Source organism: Hyla sarda, chromosome 1 (genome assembly GCF_029499605.1).
Source record: "Hyla sarda isolate aHylSar1 chromosome 1, aHylSar1.hap1, whole genome shotgun sequence".
Lineage (NCBI taxonomy): Eukaryota > Metazoa > Chordata > Amphibia > Anura > Hylidae > Hyla > Hyla sarda.
In genome coordinates, this window is record NC_079189.1 from 381,485,945 (window position 1) to 381,499,964 (window position 14,020).

General features: G+C 42.8%; 1 protein-coding gene across 1 annotated transcript in view; it reads left to right on the forward strand.

Moving 5' to 3' along the window:
- The window catches only part of DAPK1 (death associated protein kinase 1), a 147,138-nt gene that overhangs the window by 120,904 nt on the left and 12,214 nt on the right, over positions 1-14,020 (forward strand). Inside the window, exons 20-21 of the mRNA XM_056524552.1 lie at positions 4,621-4,843; positions 12,203-12,391. Of these exons, the coding sequence (XP_056380527.1) occupies positions 4,621-4,843; positions 12,203-12,391 (412 nt within the window). The remainder of the gene's footprint in view (positions 1-4,620; positions 4,844-12,202; positions 12,392-14,020) is intronic.

A 14,020-nucleotide genomic window follows, 5' to 3' on the forward strand; every position in this document is an offset into this window, starting at 1 on the left:
GCTGGAGGCTCCGTTTTGGAAACACTGCCATACAATACGGTTTTCATTTTTATTGGGGGGGGGGGGGGACAGTGTAAGGGGTGTATATGTAGTGTTTTACTCTTTATTATATGTTAGTGTAGTGTAGTGTTTTAAGGGTACATTCACACTGACGTGTTACGGTGAGTTTCACGCTAGGAGTTTGAGCTGCCGCTGCCCAAACTTGAAGCAGGAAACTTACTGTAAGCCTGCCCGTGTGAATGTACCCTGTACGTTCACATGGGGGGGGGGGGGGCAAACCTCCAGCTGTTTCAAAACTACAACTCCCAGCATGTACTGACAGACCGTGCATGCTGGGAGTTGTACTTTTGCAACAGCTGGAGGCACACTGGTTGGAAAACCTTCAGTTAGGTTCTGTTACCTAACTCAGCATTTTCTAACCAGTGTGCCTCCAGCTGTTGCAAAACTACAACTCCGAGCATATACTGATCGCCGATGGGCATGCTGGGAGAAGTAGTTATGCAATAGCTGGAGGTACGCAACTACAACTCCCAGCATGCCAAGACAGCTGATTGCTGTTAGGACATGCTGGGATTTGCAGTTTTGCAACATCTGGAGGGCTACAGTCTTAGAGAACACTGCAAAGTGATCTCCAAACTGTGGTCCTCCAGCTGTTGCAAAACTACAATTCCCAGCATGCCCTGACAGCAAACAGTTGTTTGGGAATGCTAGGAGTTATAGTTTTGCAACATCTGGAGGGCTACAGTTAGAGACCACTGTATAATGGTCTCAAACTGTACCCTCCAGATGTTGCTAGGCAACTCACCGGCTTCCGTCGGATCCAGCCGCACGTCATCGCCGCCCGCCGATCTCCGTCGCCCGCAGCCTCCGTCGCCTGGCCGGATCGGTAAGTGGATCTTCGGCGCCGGTCCCCGTTGTTTCCCCGTCCTGCCCCGCCTATTGTGGGAGGGCAGGACGGGGAAAACAAAAGTAAACCCCCCCTGCCCCCGATCTGCTATTGGTGGTCGCGTCTAGACCACCAATAGCAGGGATAGGAGGGGTGGTAACCCTGCCACCTCACTCCTATCGCTACAGGGGGATCCTGGGTGTCTTAGACACCCGCGATCCCCCTTACATTCCGGGTCACCGGGTCACTATAGACCCGTAATGACCCGGAATCGCGCAAATCGCAAGTGTGAATTCACTTGCGATTTGTTGCGATCGCCGATATGGGGGGGTCTAATGACCCCCCTGGGCATTTGCACGGGATGCCTGCTGAATGATTTCAGCAGCCATCCCTCTCCGATCCCCGCCCGGCGCACGGCGGGGACCGGAACTGCCCATGGGTCCTTAAGACCCAGGGTGTCGGGACGTACCGTTACGTCATGGGTCCTGAACGGGTTAAACAAGAGAATCTATGTTATGCTTAAAGCGTACCTGTCAGATCCCACAAAAAAATTTTACTCAGTACCTTATCCTTACCATGTACATCTAATTTTTAAGGTGATTAATGTGTCTTATCCTGCAGCCTTGTCTATGACTCATCTCTTGTCCATGACTTATGGACAAGCCTGATGTTGCTGCAGGACTGATTAGTGTCCCATTAGGTATGGGGACCCCTAGTGGCGGGATTTTCTGGGGCCATTTTCTATATTAAATTCTCAAAAATGTTTAAACAACCATATTACAAAAGGTTTTTAATTTTCATCAGCAACAACATTTAAAACGTTTTTGGATCTGTCATTGCCCATTTAACGCATTGTATAGGGTGTAATGTTTTATTCACCTTTTTAATAAAACAAGTAAAAAATTACAGAGACCTCTATAAGAAATCCCTAAAAAGGATCTAAGTGTATTTATCTCTAGGTAAACAGGTGTCTGTTCTACATCTTTGCACAGATGGTGTATTTATTATAATTTGAGTATATTGATGACCTATTTCTCTTAGGCCTCATTCACAACAGTGCTAGGAGCTCCAATAGGGAGCTCGATTCGCTGATTCCACTATAATGACGGAACTTTTCAGCAAAATAATGGACATCAAGCTAAAACCTGACGGGCCTCATTCAAACTCAATGAGACTTGTCAGGGTCTGTTGGTGTACTTTGTGACACACACCATTTAGCTCCGTTATCAGCTTCTGTAACGGAGCTCTGAAACACTAAGGTTTATTAGCTCTGGACAATGGACAGTAAAAAACATTTGAAATTTCTAAATTGCCATTGTCTTTTTTTAGATGAACACATATAAAAAATTCAGCATCCTGGAATTATATAGTGTAAATAATGGCTGCCAATATTTAGATGGTTCCGTTTGATTCCAGCAGATATACTCACCCGAGAACCCTGATATGTCTGCTCAGCTTGTACAGAAGAGTAGTATTCTTCATGTGTCATCAGTGCAGTACTATACTGTGGTAATTTCTCCTTCAAGAAATGTCTAGCTCCGCTGAGCCGATGTCAAGATATGCTTATCCCATGCATCCTCCCAACCCATATTTACAGCATAACACTAATAGGATTGAACAGCCTGTGTTACTGTGGGGCGGGTGATTAATGCTTTTCCCTACATCAGAGTTGACATAAATACAGCAGCGGTGTCACCACTTTTCTTTGTATAGTCACAATATTAACTATATTTTCTTCAATTGTATTTTCTATGAGACAATGGGCAGAGTAATACAAGGTAAAATTCCAGTAGATCCTTGCGTTTCTTGCCTACCAGATCTAATACTACAACATAAATATATTGTCTTATAGTAGATGTCCAGCTTCTTATTCTATTGTAATATATCCCTGCTCATACCATGAGAAATACAATGATGTAGTATATAACAGGCAGCTTTGTCTGTATAATGGGCATACTGTGCTTGGAGTAGGAAGGACCATTTAACTTCCTGACCTTCCTAGAGAGAAGAGGTTTTTACTGCTTTGTCAGTATACACATGGCTTCAGCTGGGCTGACTGGCCGGGCAATCGGGGTCATTTGCCATATACACTTCGGTGATGTCTTAGAAGTATACATATTTATTAGCAATACTTTTGTTACAAGTTATTTGTGAATAAATAAAGGTAAACTATATAGCTTCTTATGTTCTTCATGTCTTGTGACTAAGACCACTGAGCTTTTATTGCTCAGTCAAGCGTCTTAAGCCATAACATCAAGTTCAGTCAATGTGAACATTAAAATGCCAGCTCTGATATATTGTTAAAAGAAAAATACAGAATAGAGGGGGGACATTTATTACCTGGTCATTGTTTTTTATCTGTACAATTCATTAGTCTTTTAAAATGCTATTCGCTATTTAAGTGACAATTATATATCCAAAATCATCCTGATACGCTTCCATCATTTTTTTTTTAAAGCAAAATAGCAGTAAACATGTAATTAAATTCCAGGATAAAATATTAAAAACAGAATGAGTATTCCAATGTAAAACAGGGTAATTCTTCATGACCTCAAAAATATGACCCTGAATTGCACCTCAGAATTTAGTGGTGAGTTGTGCATGCGCATTCATTGTCTATAAGAGAGTTAGCGATAGCCAAGAGCCGTACTCAGCTATCTTGAGCACTCCCATAGATAATGAATAGAGCAGTCTTGTGTATGTGCAACCTGCTGCTCCAACGAGATACTCCCCTCCCAGAGGTTCCCATTTTTAAGTTTGCAGGTGGTAACAGTAGTTGGACCCTCTGAAATCTGACATATATCACCTATGCACAGTATAAAGGTTTTAAGTTAAGACACGTCCCACTGACAGAAGGAAGTGTAACACCCAGCTGTGTTTTCATATGTTTCCAGGAGGAATAATAGAGAACAGATCTAAGAAAAAAATGCTACAGAATAGTTATCTTATGGGTAATGCATATCTAATGTAAGGGGTGAAGAAAGGGGCTCCATAGCGACATTCTGTCATGGCATCTGATTCTTCCTTCCAAGACAGGAAGGTCTGGTGTTTATTTCCCTTTGCTTTTGATAACCTATTGGTCAATCACCTCTCCATTTTTTTGCTGACAGTGCAGTACCCTAAAGAGAGGAGAAGCAGTTTCTTAACAATAGTGAATTGTGACCAACCAGGAAATACCCTCTCCCCTCTCCAAGGACCCATTGCAGCTGCATGGTCTGCCACCATCATACATTCTCCCTTGTCTAATATATGTAATAACAGTAACAATGTTAAATAGAAATTCAGATGTATTGACTCTTTGGTAATCTTTCATGTTACCAACATAAGGGGTTAAATTAGACTTTGTTAGTTGCCAGAATCCTACACATTGTTTTTTTTTTTTTTTTTGTTTTTTTTTTTTAAATGTGTCTAAAAGAATAATTGTGTTGCCCATAACAACTTTCACTTAATAAATTGTTCCAATAAGATGAAAGTGGAGCTGCGATTGGTTGTTATGGGCAACAATGTGTACAGTAACCAGACTGCTGGGTTGCTCCCCTTGTGTGCAATATGGTGGTTGCTGCTCAGCGCTATGCCTTTTAGGTTAGGGACCCACATGATTGAGGGGACCATAAAGATGTATACTAGCAAACCTCCGAACGTACCACAATTTAGAAAGTGTTGACGTTCATCCATGTCTTTTTTTTTTTTTTTTTTTTGCAGTAAATGTTAGTTATCAAACTTTATTCCCTCAGGACACCTATCGGACTCTATTCATTCAGCAGTTAAGATCAACCCAAACCCCACAACCAAGGCTGAAGCTTAAATTATTTGGACATGTTGGATCTGGGAAGACAACACTTGTGGAGTCCTTGAAATGTGGTCTCATTCGCAGTTTCTTCAGAAGACGCAGACCCCGGCTTGCATCTACCAATTCAGTGCGCTTCCCTCCCTCTCCAATGTCTTCCAAAACCTCAGGCAAGCTAAAGTGTTATGAATCTGTCTCATTTTCTTTTTAAGTCATTGTTTTCAATGGGCGACTTGCTGCATTAATATGAATAGTAGTCCAAGAGATACTAGTACATTCCTTAGGTATCCAATTTCTCCTCGCAGATAAGTGGCAGAAGTTTCATTGGAGTGATTTGTATTCTGCACCGCTTTGTAATAATAACAACGCATGATATAATGACTGACACTCAAGGCTAGCTAAGTAAAGTGCTCAGGTTACAAATGAAAACCCTTTTAATCCAGTTATTTATTTATTTTTTTCACTGTGGAAAACAAGGCAGCTGTAAAAGCATCTATTCATCACACTGAACACGCTGACACTAGTAAAATGAATAGAGATCACTTCAGTAGGAAGACCCCTTATGTTCAAGTGGAATCCAAAATTACTAGAATTAGATAATTAATTTCAGTTATTCAGGGTTTCTCTTCCAACAGAGGCATTCACCCATTTGTAATGCTTTACATGCGTCCTTCAGGCATATATTAAGGTGAGGCTGTCGAACCGTATGCGTTTCAGCGCAGTCCCTTTTCCCATGATTGTAAGAGGCTTAAACAGGGGGTCTTTGTTTGTCAGACTCATTAAATGCTGATTAGATCAGTGTATGCAAATAGAGAGGTTTTTATTCAGAATGAAAGCCTGTGCCCGTTCCACAAACACTGTGGTAGAACACTTATACAAAACATACCGTAACAGTCATCGGAATGGCCATCAACATTTTCCTTAGTGTCCAATAACTGATGCAGAAAATATCTTTGGGATTATTATGTTCTTGTTTCTGTAGACAAATGGTCTTTATTGTTTTGCTTTCGTGCCTAGCTCGTGTACAGTTTATAAGTACATCTTAGAAGAATGTTATTATTCACAAATAGGTATGTAAAAATGTGTGCTTCTGAGGCTTCATTCACATCTAATTTTTTTTTGTCTTTGTTTAGTTTGTATGCCAACAAAAGTTTGGCCTATACTGTATGTTAAACAAAGGCTGTGACACATTACCCATAGGCCATTATAGCAGTCGTTTTGACAGATACATCATTAAAAGCTCTAAAAGCATTGTGCCCTATATGTTAAACAAATGCCTGTGATGGATGCCATATAGGTCATCAGTCCCTTATAGACTATTAATAAATCCGTTGACTGATTTTATGTTTTTTTCAGGAATAATGTAGTTTATTACATTGTTCCATACATCATTTTTCGTAGTATGCTAATGTATACTAGCCAACTAAAGGCTAAATGACAGTTTTGGCCTTGGTGGTTGACCTAATATTACTCTGACCTGTTAAGTGTGTTTTAATAGCTTTCCTGTCCCATACACGTGGGTTCATGCTACAATCATCCTACACGACTGAATCAGCAGCACTTGGATTGCACAGACATTGCTGATCTCTATAAACGTTCCATAGTGTGCACTGTGCAGCAGAATCCCATTGAAACTCTGCTGTACAGGAATTTTTGGGTGTCATTTCTAAGCGAATAACGCGTAAAAAGTTTCATAGTGTAAACCCGGCCGCAATATAGATGATGTGAACAAGGTCTTAGAGGAAACAAATAATAAATGTGTATGTTGCCAAATACTGGTAGGTCATAGGTAGGGTGAGGGAAATATGAAAAATATCAATAGCAATCACGCTATTTATGCATTAAATGCCGGTAATCACTGGTGTTTAGTGGTTCTATCAGCATCAGATGCGAATACATAGCAGGGAGCCGATGGGTTGCTGGGGAAGCCCGGGGCCAATGGTGAATATGCAATAAAATTCCAAACAACTAAATTGCAGATTTTTTGTCACATCACGTCTAACTACAAAACTGCACAAACTACCCAAATGTGGTACCCTTAAAAACGATAGCTCATGGCACGAAAAATTAGCCCTAAGGCCCCTTTCACACTGCCGGTATGCACCGACAAATACGACCATCAAACTCCTTTTTTTTTTTTCCCAGTTTGACGGCCGTAATTTTGACTGGTCATAACGGCCAATAACAGGTCCCGATGGACCCCAATGTAGTCAATGGGGTCCGTTGGGCTTCGTTATTCTCAGAGAGAATAGCGAGAGAAAAAGACTGTGCAAGCACTATTTTTTTTTCTCCATTCTTGATCCTAAAATAACGGGCTTCACACTGCCAGAGACAACCAGCAGTGTGAATGTAGCCTATCACTGCTTTGTAGGTGGAAAAATAAAGTTATAGGGGTCACAATATTTTTTTTAAACCATAAAACGAAACAAAAATTATCCAAATTTAATATAATTGGAATCATAGTGACCCATAGAATAAAGTCAGCCTGTCAGGTTTACAATATTGTGAACTCAAATTTTTGCCCCAGAAAATTGTGCAGTTTCATATTTTTTCATATTTTGCCCTACATATAACTTTTTTCTGGCTTTGTAATACATTATATGATAGACTAAAGTATGCCAATGAAAGTTAAAGGACATCTGCAGTGCTGGGCAAAAAAAATGTCAAAATTGGCCCAGACGTTCTCCCGTTATCAGCACTCAAGTTACTGAGGAGAAGTGAAAGTAAAGCTACATATCCCATCATGCCTTGTGCTTACTTCCTGTAAGCTGCTGCCCTCCCCTTGTTCTATCCCCTGAGCAAATATGTATACACCCTCCCCTTCTGCTCATCTCCCCCTCCCCATGCTGGCTCCTGTCCAGTGATGAAGCAGGCTACCTCCGTGCTCACTGTAGACAGACAGCCTGCATAGCTAGAATTAGCAGTGTCGGCACTGGAGAGTGGATAGTGAAAGTAAAAATGGTAAAAAAACATAATTGTTTGTCTATAAAACTGTCCTGATAGGGGTCCCTCCATCTTTTTCACAACTACAACTCCAAGCATGCCCAGTTATTTTTTATGCTGTTCGGGCATGCTGGGAATTCCAGTGGTGACTCCAGCTGTTGCAAGACTACACATTCCAGCATGCCCTGACAGCTTTCTGCTGTTCGTGCATGCTTGGAGTTGCAGTGGTGCCTCCAGCTGTTGCAAGACTACACATCCCAGCATGCCCTGACAGCTTTCTGCTGTTCGTGCATGCTTGGAGTTGCATTTTTGCCTCCAGCTGTTGCAAGACTACAAATCTCAGCATGCCCTGTCAGCTGTCTGCTGTTCGTGCATGCTTGGATTTGCAGCAGTGCCTCCAGCTGTTGCAATACTACAAATCTCAGCATGTGTGATCCAGTGTATACAGCAGAGCTGGGGGGGTGATCGAGTGTTTACAGCAGAGTCGAGTGTGTGATCATATGTATACAGCAGAGCCGTGTGTGAGATCGAGTGTATAAAGCAGCACCGAGTGTCTGATCATATGTATACAGCAGAGCCGAGTGTGTGATCATATGTATACAGCAGAGCCGAGTGTGTGATTGTGTGTATACAGCAGGGCCGAGTGTGTGATCGAGTGTATACAGGAGAGCCGAGTGTGATTGTGTGTATACAGCAGAGCCGAGTGTGTGATTGGGTGCATACAGCAGAGCCGAGTGTGTGATCGTGTGTATACAGCAGAGCTGAGTGTGCTATCGAGTGTATACAGCAGAGCAGAGGCTCTGCTGTATGCACTGGATCACACTCTTGGCTCTGCTGTATACACACGATTGCACACTCGGCTCTGCTGTATACACACAATCACACACCCTGCTCTGCTGTATACACACAATCACACTCTGCTCTCCTGTATACACTCAATCACACAAGTAGTCTCCTGGGAGTTGTAGTTCACCAACACCTATATTGTATCTCAGTAGTCTCCTGGGATTTGTAGTTCACCAACACCTCTATTGTATCTCTGTAGTTTCCTGGGGGTTGTAGTTCTCAACACCTATATTGTATCTCAGTAGTCTCCTGGGATTTGTAGTTCACCAACACCTCTATTGTATCAGTAGTCTCCTGGTGGTTGTAGTTCACCAACACCTATATTGTATCTCTGTAGTTTCCTGGGAGTTGTAGTTCACCAACACCTCTATTGTATCTCAGTAGTCTCCTGGGAGTTGTAGTTCACCAACACCTCTATTGTATCTCTGTAGTCTCCTGGGAGTTGTAGTTCACCAACTCCTCTATTGTATCAGTAGTCTCCTGGGGGTTGTAGTTCACCAACACCTATATTGTGTATCTATAGTCTCCTGGGATTTGTAGTTCACCAACACCTCTATTGTATCTCAGTAGTCTCCTGGGAGTTGTAGTTCACAAACACCTCTATTGTATCAGTAGTCTCCTGGGGGTTGTAGTTCACCAACACCTATATTGTATCTTAGTTGTCTCCTGGGGGTTGTAGTTCACCAACACCTCTATTGTATTTCAGTAGTCTCCTGGGAGTTGTAGTTCACCAACACCTATATTGTATCTCTGTAGTCTCCTGGGAATTGTAGTTCATACACCAGTGTTTCCCAACCAGGGTGCCTCCAGATGTTGCAAAACTACTACTACCAGCATTCCCTGGTTGGGAAACACTGGCATACACACACACATAACAGGGACTACAACTCCCAGCATGTGTCATTCAGTAGTCCCCCCTCACACATAGAAATCATCTCCAGTATGATATTTATTCCCTGTAGTCTATACACCACCAGCCCCTGCAGTGTAATATGTCTCCTTCACACACACGTCCTCCCCCCTCCCTGCTCTGTGGTTTGCTCTGTTTTTCCCCCATGAAAACTTGAAACCTCCCCTTGATAAGTGAGGTCCTGTGTAGACAGAGCAGGGGAGGGGGGAGGAGCTGTGGTCGTCCTCATTCTCCCCCTGCTTGAATCTTACAGATAGGAGACAGAAAGAGATTACAGATAGGGGCGTTTCTGAGGCTGAGCCTATGGCTGCCTCAGAAAGCACCCGCTTATGCATAAGCAGGGAGAATCCCGATGGAGGCTAGGGGGTGCACAAACACTGCTGGGAGGAAGAGATCTCCGTCCCCAAGATGGCGGCTGCAATGTAATGAATTGGGGATGGACGCAGGACTACTGGGCTATGCTGGCAACTCTAATATCTCAGAAACGGCTGCATATAGGTAAATATAACTAATTGACTGAATTGTATAACTTTTGTTAAGGGAACATTTGGGCAGGGATTTTTGACCACTACAGTTGTCCTTTAAAATTTTCTCACAAAAAATAAGCCCTAATACAGCTTCTTAGAAGGTGAAGAGGAAAAAAACGTAAGCCACAAATCAAAATTCGTCGGGTCATGAAGGGGTTTGCACACAAGTAAAATGGTCACTTTGCACCATTGTTATACAAGTTTGACATGCCATTTACACAATAAATAGCCATAATGATAAAATGACACTAACCTTATCCATTTACAGAAGGTGAAAAATGTAACAGGCAAAGTTGTCCTCTTTTAGCTCAAGTAGCTGAAAGGGTCTGCTCCATAAGGCCATGTGTACAAGGATGCTGTGCTCTACGAAATAAAGCTTTGTCGCTCAGTCTGGGAGTGGAGCTGGAAAAAAAATACTGCATGTCCATATGGATGTCATAGAGCCTAGTCCCTTGCTCAGATCCCTCCTTTATAAGGTATATTGGAGAGCTGCTGAGTTTTAGCAGCTTTTCCTCTGGGTAACTGAGCCTTTCATGTATTCATTTAGTGCTCATACAAATAGGGATGAAATAAATGTATTATTTATTGTATACTATCTAAGTACGCGGTGTTGCCCAGTTTTTCCTACCTAATCCTTGTGGGGGAGGAAAAGCAACAAAGGAGGAAGCTTTTGTCCTCCGTATCCCTGTCCTCCGTATCCCTGTCCTCCGTATCCCTGTCCTCCGTATCCCTGTCCTCCGTATCCCTGTCCTCCGTATCCCTGTCCTCCGTATCCCTGTCCTCCGTAACCCTGTCCTCCGTAACCCTGTCCTCCGTAACCCTGTCCTCCGTAACCCTGGCCTCCGTAACCCTGTCCTCCGTAACCCTGGCCTCCGTATCCCCGTCCACATATCCTGAGCTCATATCCCATTCTTAGGTGGGGCTGAGTTGTGATGAAGATATTGTAAGCAAAAAAAAAAATAGAAGGGGGCGTGGCCTTGTGGGAGTGGGCATGATTTGCAAGCCTTTTTTCTACAAAAAGGGTAGAAAATAAAAGCGGTGTGGCTTAAAGGGTGGGCGTGTCTTTGCTAGATAGGGGGTGGCATGTGGGGGGATGTGGCTTGCAAGCCAGACTGACATATTCACCAGGAGATGCAGAGCGGAGCTTGTGGAGTAAAGTACCAGAAGTTCCATATACTTGCATGGGACTTGAAAAAAACTAAAACATTGTTCACATATGGGGGTAGGTTAGGGTTAATTTAATTATCATATATTTTTATTTGACATATAAGTAACATGAGTACCTAGTATTATCTAAATATCTCCAGCCGTAGAAACATATATTTCTAATAGATTTGCATGGGATCCTCGCAAATGGGGGTAGGTTAGGATTAAATTAACGATTATATATTTTTAGTTGACATATAAGTAACATGTGACCAAGTATTATCGGAATATCTTCAGCTGTATGGGACTATAAACAAAAAAAAAACAACCCTAGCAAATGGGGGTGGGAGTGGGTGGGTAAGGGTTAAATCACCTGTCCTATGTTTGTTGTTGACATATGACATATAAGTAACATGTGTGCCAAGTTTAATGTTAATATCTTTAGCTGTTTAGGCATGATGCTGGAACATACACACATACATACATACACACATACATTACACACACACACACACACACACACACACACACACACATACATATACATACACACACATACATACACACACATACATACACACACACACACACACATACATACACACATACATACACACACACACTGAGTTTTATATATATAAATTATAAAAACTGATTAGGAGCAAAACAAATGCCCAATTTCTGTCAGTCCTAGACAATGAAGTAAGGGAAAATTTAAGCAAGTTGTGATAGTCTTCCAACCTTCAAAATATTAAAGCGTTAGCACTGTCTTGCTCTCCAGCGCTGATAGTATGTTGTTTCACTATAGATATCTGTTTCACTCTACGCTATCAGTTATTTTCTCTAGACTAAGAGCTAGAGAGAATAACTGATAGCGTAGAGGCGAAGTAGAAAAACAAAAACGTAACTAAAGCAGGAAATTTCCATATTTCTAGCATTAATTCTCATTATTTTGTGAAATGCAGCTAATTTTCTGTTGAAATCCATAGTAGAAAAGTATGTGACCTGTGGAATTACCCATAAGAATCTGTCTAACAACAAACGTGTTAAATCTTTTTATTAACAACTAGCAGATGTGTAAATGCAGCTTTTATATTATATGTATGTGTTCCAAGATGCAATACACTAATTCTTATATTGCTCTTTTTGTTGTTTAGTTTCAGTTAGCATCTGTGATTTATACCCTGGTTGTGAAAATGTCAGCGTAAGGAGTCGGAGTATGATGTTCGAGCCGGGTCTTACCAAAGGAGTACTGGAGGTGTTTGTGTCTCCATCCCATCATGCCCACTGCTCTGCTGATGACCAGTCCACAAAAGCTATTGATATCCAGAATGCCAATCTAAATGGTACGAGTTATGTTGAGGAAGATTTAATTTTTTTTTTAATTATAAACTTTATTTTCAGAAAGTTATAACTTTACAGTTATATAGCAGAGTAAAATACTGTATTTATCGGCGTATAACATGCACTGGCGTATAACACGCACCCCCATTTTAACAGGGAAATTTAAGTTAAAAAAAATAAAATGTAAAATAAATGACTTGGACTAAATGCCACATCATCCCCCCCAACTTCGTTTTCTTCTGCACCTCAGTTTGGTCCCGTCCCCTCCAGTGCCACATCATTCCTTCCCTTTTATCAGTCCCTGTGCCACATTTACCCCTCTCATCGCCACCCCCCATGGCTCATCATCCCCCCATGTCTCATCATTTCCCTGTCATAGACCACCACTAGCCATATAGACATTAAGCCTTTAATGCTCCCCCCACCATCATTTCCCCCTGTCTCATCATCCCCCACCCTGTCTCATCATGTCCCCCATCATTCCCCCCTCATCATCCCCCCACCCTGTCTCATCATGTCCCCCATCATTCCCCCCCTCATCATCCCCCCACCCTGTCTCATCATGTCCCCCCATCATTTCCCCCCTCATCATTTCCCCCCTCATCATCCCCCACTCTGTCTCATCATTTCCCCCCTCATCATTTCCCCCTCATCATCCCCCCACCCTGTCTCATCATGTCCCCCCATCATTCCCCCCTCATAATTTCCCCGTCTCATCATCCCCACCCTGTCTCATCATGTCCCCCCATCATTCCCCCCCTCATCATTTCCCCCTGTCTCATCATCCCCCCATCATGTTCCTCCTATGCCAGTGGTCTTCAACCTGCGGACCTCCAGATGTTGCAAAACTACAACTCCCAGCATGCCCAGTCAGCCAACGGCTGCAGGTTGGAGGTCTGCAGGTTGAAGACCACTGTCCTATGCTATTTTTCCCCTCCCTCATCATTCTCCCTTTTTCCTGCTTTTCATAGTTTTTTAATTTTCCTTACCTGGCTGCGCTTCGGCAGGCCAGGTCAGGCGGGGGGTCTTGCGGGCTGCAGTCAGTGAAGCAGATGAGTGACGTCCTCTCCCGGCTTCTCTGCGCGGCATCAGGGATGTCACTTTTCGGCGGCGACTACAGAAAATGAAAAGTGACGTCACTGATGCCGCGCAGAGAAGCCGAGAGAGAACGTCACTCAACTGCTTCACTGACCCCAGCCCGCAAGACCCGTCTGACCTGGCCTGCCGAAGCGCAACCAGGTAAGGAAAATAAAAAAACTATAAAAAGCAGGGAAAAGGGGGAATGATAAAAATGAAAAGTAAAACTGTCACTTGTTTTCTCCCGCACTATCCACAGGTACTGGTGGATAGTGCGGGAGACGCTGATTAAAAGGTAGGGCAGATCCGGACAAGGTAGGGCTTTTAATCAGCGTCTCCCGCACTATCCACGAGTACCCATGGATAGTGCGGGAGAAAACAAGTGACAGTTTTCCAGAGTGGGGAGGAGACGCCGCTGCCGTGCCGCTAATACTTAACAAGCAGCCACTGCTGCGGCCGCTTTAAATCAGTGACCAGAAGATTTATCGGGCTTTTTGCCTTAAATTTAAGTTTTAAAAGTGCGTGTTATACACTGATAAATACTGTAAATAATA